At 45.3% G+C, this 7,500-nt stretch overlaps 1 protein-coding gene across 1 annotated transcript in view; it reads left to right on the forward strand.

Moving 5' to 3' along the window:
• Positions 1–7,500, forward strand: part of pde5ab (phosphodiesterase 5A, cGMP-specific, b) — an 84,264-nt gene that overhangs the window by 56,950 nt on the left and 19,814 nt on the right. Inside the window, exons 13-16 of the mRNA XM_083640530.1 lie at positions 308–454; positions 2,751–2,876; positions 4,861–4,955; positions 5,839–5,926. Coding sequence (XP_083496656.1) covers positions 308–454; positions 2,751–2,876; positions 4,861–4,955; positions 5,839–5,926 — 456 coding nt within the window. The remainder of the gene's footprint in view (positions 1–307; positions 455–2,750; positions 2,877–4,860; positions 4,956–5,838; positions 5,927–7,500) is intronic.

The raw sequence follows: 7,500 nt of genomic DNA on the forward strand, positions 1-7,500 counted from the left end.
GGTTACGGTTAGGGTAAGGGTAAGGGATAGGCATTTAGTCATGATGGTTAGGGTTAGGGGCTAGGTAATGCATTATGTCAATGATACTGTACAAGCAAAACTGTTTGTGCAATTGAATAATGACAAATGACAGGCTTTGATAATATCTGCGTGTGGATTGAATCTCGGCAACCTCTCATCTCCTAATTATTTTGTGTGTGTGTGTGTGTGTGTGTGTGTGTGTGTGTGTGTGTGTGTGTGTGTGCGCGCGCGTGCGCATGTGTGTGTATGTGTGTGTGTGTGTGTGCACATGCATGCGTGCGTGAAGGTAGCCACAGTTCCCTCAGCCCAGTCGCTGCACCTCCTGGACTTCAGCTTCAGTGACTTCGACCTGTCGGACACTGAGACCACGCAGGCCGCCGTCCGCATGTTCATCGATCTCAACCTGGTGCAGAACTTCCAGATGAAATACACGGTGAGCAGTGGAGACGAGCTGGCGTTAAAGGGGAGTACTGAAATTCTCCTTCAAGTCAAATCATCTCTCAATAACTGGCAAATTAAACTATGCCTGCAAAAAACTCAACACTGAGCAACGTCTAAGCACGTTTCCAACAAACCGGCAACGTCTTTGTTCCCAGTCTGGTCCGTGCTTTGATGCTTGTGGAGAGGCCAGCTCGGGACACATGTGCACATCATATGCTGGGCAACATAAAACTATTCATTGTTTGGTTTATTGCTGGGGAAAAACAAACCAAAAACCTGTTTGCCATTGTGAGTGGTGTGTTTTCCAAGCAGAGATGGGAAAAGTACACAGATTTTTTACTTAAGTAGAAGTACAGTTACTTGTGTAAAAAAGACTGGTAAAAGTAGAAGTACTGATGCAACCTATTTACTCAAGCAAAAGTAAAAAAGTACAGGCTCTGAAATGTAATAAAGTATAAAGGTAAAAAGTATTTCTACTGGCTGAGCTAAGCTAACTGAAACTCACGTCATATTAATAGAATTCGAAGACTATTAACCTTAGAATATCCCCTCCACAAATGTTTTAAGATGTATAAAGACTAGACTTTGATTAATAATTTGTGTGATATGGTTTGTGAGAGTTGTGAGAGCACGAGACGAGAGAGACAAACAACGTTACATGGTTTTTGTCTGTCGTGCATTAAAACTAAAGTAACTAGCCTGTTTTGAAAATGTAAGCAGTAGAAAGTACAGATATTTGTGTTAATATGTAGGGAGTAAAAGTATAAAGTTGTCAGAAAAATAAATACAGAGTAAAGTACAGAAAACAAAGTATTTTGTATTTAGCTACTTCCCATCTCTGTTTCCAAGTGAGTTTGTTTGCATATTTGCCTACATCCTTAACATAGAGACCACACACGCATACACACACGCATGAACACACACACATGCATGCACGCGCGCACACACACACACTCACACTCACACTCACACACACACACACACACACACACACACACACACACACACACACACACACACACACACACACACACACACACACACACACACACACACACACACACACACACACACACACACACATCATCACCATCATCATCATCATACACCTACTGTAAATACCCCCTGCCCCCTTCCGCTATCACCACCGGCACCCACTATCAGACAAACCGCTCTCCCCAGGTTTGGTCTCCAGGTTTGGCCGGGCTCTGGTCTTCTCTCAGCCCGCACACTCTCCATGTGAAGAGGTCCTTTTACGGCGGGCCGGGGCCCGGGTGGGCCTGCCCTGCGGCCGGAGAGAGGGCTCATAAAGAGAGCCTTTGATGGGGACAGATTAGACCAGAGGGCCCTCCAACAGCGGGCCCTCAGTTTACCCCCCGCCCTGTCCTTCTGCTTGGAGAACTGACGCGCTGACCACCCCGGAGCCCCAAACACCACCCAAACAGCAACAGGCTGGGTGGAGAAGGGAGGTGGAATAAATGACCCAAACACCTCACAATATATGAGTTAAGGTTCGTTTGATTATGTATCTTAGGGTGTTTGCACACTGAAATGGTAAAATATATATTTTTAAAGTCTGGACCAGGGTTCCCTTAGGTTGGTACATTGTTTCACATTGCCTTATATCAAGCGGGCCTGCTGGACAGTTGTGTTGTGCAGTCAGAGGGTGTTTTCACATTATAATGATACACCTTGACATCGAGCGACCTTGTAGCATTCTGGGCTACTTTTAATGTTATGTTCTAATTATCATCTGGAGCAGCCGGTTGATTTCCCTGTAGCTATAATCTATATAAGGAAGGGTGCAATGACTTGGGAAAGGTAAATATATACAAAATAAATAAAATATAAAGAAATAAAATAAATAAAATATAAACAAATAAATAAACTAGAAGTGCACTCAGTGTGCTGTGCTATGATAGACACATTTTGTGAGTCGGATCAGAACCCTAACCCCCGACCCACCGCTAGCCCGGTCCCCTCCCTTGACCCGACCCAGATCAGATCCGCCCTAAAATGTAATGGGTTCTTCCTTGGCCCATGCTACACCCTTCCACCAAGTTTCAGGAAAATTGGCCCTGTAGTTTTTCCAGAATCCTGCTAACAAACAGACAAACGGGCCCGAAACATACCCTCATAAAAGTCATAATGCAAAAAGTGTTTCCATTGGTGTCCATATTTCATTCTGATAGGATGTATTTTTCTGCTGTTTGACTGTATCCTATTAGCATGTTGCTGCTGCAGTGACCTAATAGGGCATGAAGGAAGTTTCCTGTTGTGTCTTGTAGAGTTTATGCCAGTGGGTTATGAGTGTGAAGAAGAACTACAGGAAGAACGTGGCCTATCACAACTGGAGACACGCCTTCAACACCGCCCAGTGCATGTTCGCCGTCCTCAAATCAGGACGCTTGCAGGTCAGTGTGGGCCAATCACGAGCCGCCGGTGTGGGAAGATCATGCCGGTTTGCTTAAAAATAAACATTTTATGCCTCCACCGACGAGAGGCCGTGCCCAGAGTATGTTTTTGGGGTTGTCTGTACGTACGTACGTACGTTCCATTCTTGTAAACGCGATATCTCAGGAACGCCTAGAGGGAATTTCTTCAAATTTGGCACAAACGTGCACTTGGACTCAAGGATGAACTAACCTCGCAGCCGTAGATCGATATCTACGTCTGGTGCACAACTCTTGAAAAGTTGTTAAGGACCAAAATGTGTGACAGACATGAATTGACCAACCTCCTCCATTGTGTGACGCAACTCGTGGGGCGGGACATTTTGAACGATGCACCAATGCACGCAGACAGCCAGACCTCCGTGGCAGCCCTGCCAATCAGAGGCTTAGCCGCAACTCTTCTTGTGGCAAAATGCTGACTTGTGATTCAGACCCTCCGTCTCTGGAAGTGATGATGTAAGACGTTGGGTCTGACCACATGAGACTAAGGCCATGTTCACATTACAGGCAAATCTGATTTGCTGATAAAGTCATTAATCATCATTATCTTGATTGGTTTCCCAAATCTGATTTGGGAGTGTGTCCGCACTGACACAAATCTGATTCTCAAGTCGGATCTGTGTGTCCAGACCTAAACAGCCTATCTGCATGGGTTGCTATGGTAATGACGTGGGCATCAGTAAATACGTACGTTGGTGACATGGTTTTCCTGCGCAGATGCATTTGATGACAAGTTGCGAGTGATGTTCAAATCAGATTTGGTGGATCTGCGCGTCCGCACTGAAGTCACATCAGTCGAAAGCAGATTGGAAACTACCTCCATATGTGGTTTGGACAAGTGACACAAATCAGACTTGGAGCATCCAGACTCATCAAACCAATCTGGATAAAGTCATTAATAGGTCACTAAAGTTCACAAATCAGATTTGGCCTCCTAGTCTGAACATGGCCTAAAGGATGAACCGGTTACAATTTTACAATTCAAAGTGTGCAATGGCTGCAGCCATATTTGACTACAAATATTATGCGCGCTTTGCATGCTCATTTCTAGTGTGCCTCACAGGCTTTGCGTGCCTCACGCCGCCCCGCGCACGGAACCCCGCACCTTATTATAGTAGCGGGATTATTATCCTGGGTTTCAGTGGAGAGTTTTAAGTCTCCCACCACGATGGTCTGCTAGTGTTTCACACACTTTTCCAACCTGACAAGAATATATTTCTGGGGAAACACTGAATAGTTTTAATTTGGGGGGGGGGGGGGGTTTCTTTGGCGTGAAAATGGTCCAATTTCAGATACTGAAACAATATCTATCAGCAGCTAGTCCAAAAATAACGGTGTGGATGGAGCTGGTGTGAAAGCTGTTGTAGTGTGAAATGGCCTTGCTGTCCACTCCAGTCACAGTGTGTGAATGCTGCACGCCTACACTGGATAATGACTTGCCAACAGTGAGTGGAGGGTCATTAAGTTGCTGTGTGTACATAGCCATTAGTCTTTTGTGTGCTTTGGGCTGCGCTGCCAGAAAGCCACCTGTTAACCCATTGATACCTGATGCAGCATTTGTGTGTGTATCCCTTTAAGACCGCGAACCGCGTTAACGCGGTTCGCGGTCTTAAAGGGATACGCACACAAATGAGGGATATACACGCAAATGCTGCATCAGGTATCAATGGGTTAACCACTTGCCATTATGTGCATTCACTTCATTTTTTTGATTGATATCTTTCCATCGTTAAATACAAAACAATGCATACAGAAAATAGTACATCTTTTTGTCGGTGTGTTTAACCCCTTTCCTCCCAAAACTAAAATAGTAATAACTGTGATGTTCTGTGATATATATGATATATATGTATTCAGTTTGTAGGCATGTCTGGCTAGCTGTTTTTTCTTTTTCTCCAATCGTTTGACCTCAATCCCTCCCCTCCATCCTTTTGTCCTTCTCCAGAGTAACCTGAGTGACCTGGAGGTCCTGGCTCTGATGATCGCCACGCTCAGCCATGACCTGGACCACAGAGGAGTCAACAACTCCTACATACAGAGGTACAGAGTGAGCGAGCGAGCGAGTGAGTGAGTGAGTGAGTGAGTGAGTGAGCGAGTGATTGAGTGATTGAGTGATTGAGTGATTGAGTGATTGAGTGATTGAGTGAGTGAGTGAGTGAGTGAGTGAGGTAGTGAGTGAGTGAGTGAGTGAGTGAGTGAGTGGAATGTGGAATATGTGAACAAAATGTTATTAGCCTAATATATGTCCTCACAACGTCTTGGTGCATATTTGACCAGATATGGTGCATATCAACAAAACTCAGGATATACATCAGAAATGGTCCGTATTCTCTAGACCAGGGGGTCAAATTCTGGGTTCCCCCCAAACAATACTTGGAAAAAGGCGCCCCCCTCACTCAATTCCTAGATGCCTATGGGATCATGATTATGATATTTGGTCCCACACTCAACTATTGAGCCAAGATAGCCTGATATTGCTGTTGGACATACTGTACTTCAGACTACACCAAATACATAAAGAAGTTCTGTCTTATAACATTTATTTGTTTCTGACCCTGGGAAATGGGAAAAACAGTACGGTAAAATTCCCTTAAACTACTATATCTGTGAACTACTTTTAAACAAATCACACACATTTAGGCTATTCTATGTGATCTCATTTTGATTACTAATGTAATTTTTTTCACTTTCATTCACTGAGCCTCCCCTGAAACTGGGGAGGCCCGCCTCCCTCTTTGAAAACCCCTGCTCTAGACTGGATATCGGAGATATTGGAGATATTGGATTCTGGCCGGGTTTGCACACTGCTGTGTGTGTTTGCTGTATTATAAGTAGCTGTAGAGTGTATGCGTGTGTGTGAGCATAATACAGTAGGTGTAACTGTGAATGTGTGTGTGTGTGTGTGTGTGTGTGTGTCATGCAGGAGTGACCACCCGCTGGCACAGCTCTACTGCCACTCCACCATGGAGCACCACCACTTTGACCAGTGCCTCATGATCCTCAACAGCCCTGTGAGCACACACACACACACACACACACACACACACACACACACACGCGCACGCACACACACACACACACACACACACACTAGGGCATTCACGACTAGTGAATTTTACTAGTCGACTAGTCGTCCCTAAAGGTAGTCGACTAGTCGTTTTTTTTTTTTTTTTTTTTTTTTTCACAGAGCCTTCCAAGTACCTCCAGCATGGGGCGCAAGTACCACTGGTTTAGTGTATAGAAGACTAAATAAACCAGAACATAGTCACATGTAAGAAGCTGGAACCAGAGCAGTATTGTCCAAAGACTCACTTTTACACTTTTTACCCTTTCAGCATGACTGAAGTGTATCATCTGATTTTTGAATTGTTTATGCCGTTACAGCACTGTTACGGCACAGGGCTGGTGTTACGGCACTGTTACGGCACAGGGCTGGCGTTGCGGCACTGTTACGACACAGGGCTGGCGTTACAGCACTGTTACGGCACAGGGCTGGCGTTACGGCACTGTTACGACACAGGGCTGGCGTTACGGCACTGTTACGACACAGGGCTGGCGTTACGGCACTGTTACAGCACAGGGCTGGCGTTACGGCACTGTTACGACACAGGGCTGGCGTTACGGCACTGTTACGACAGGGCTGGCGTTACGGCACTGTTAGGACACAGGGCTGGCGTTATGGCACTGTTACGACACAGGGCTGGCGTTACGGCACTGTTACGACACAGGGCTGGCGTTATGGCACTGTTACGACACAGGGCTGGCGTTACGGCTCTGTTACGACACAGGGCTGGCGTTACGGCACTTTGCCTTGAAAGGACATCTCCAAATTGGATCAAAGTTCAAAGAATCTTGGTGGAGCCACGCTGATAGTAGCCTCTGCTCTCTCCATATAGGGAAACTCGGCAAGAAGGATTGTGCTGCTGATCACGTGCATGAGCCTGACTGTCTTATTTATTAGGCCTATTCCTCCTTGCCTCCCAGCTGCCAGCCTAGCAGATAACATCCTGATAGCCCAATAAAACACGCTGAATTACAGCCTGCTCGCATCTGTACGGCCTGGAAATAGACTCAAAATACACACGGCTTCACAGCACCGCTGGACTCCAGTGTCGCTTGTGGCATTTAAAGCAATTTAATGTTTGTTGAACTCTGTCTGAAAGCGAGTTTAGAGCGATCATAAGAATATTGATATCTTAGCTGAAATTCTGAAGATAAATCACATGTTAAAATGATCAGGTCGCTGTCAGAAAAAGTGCCCATTTAAGGCTTTAGTATAGCAAACGTGTGAGATTTTATGTACGGCCATTTTTTCATTTGCAGTTATTGAATTAGTGTGAGGGACATCTGATTAATAGGAACATGTTGATTTCATTACAAATACATTTCATAATCATATTCAGACAGCTTCCATAGCGTCCGACCATAACATGGGTGAAAAGTAGCACAGCCGCACTTGACATGGAATTAACACTTCAACATACTGTCAAGTCAATTTGACTGGATTCACTTCTTCAATACGAGTCTGTGGGTTACTGTGTGTGTGTGTGTGTGCGTGTGTGTGTGCGTGTGAGTGTGTGTGTGC

Source organism: Poromitra crassiceps, assembly GCF_964638095.1.
Source record: "Poromitra crassiceps genome assembly, chromosome: 7".
Taxonomy (NCBI): Eukaryota; Metazoa; Chordata; class Actinopteri; order Beryciformes; family Melamphaidae; genus Poromitra; species Poromitra crassiceps.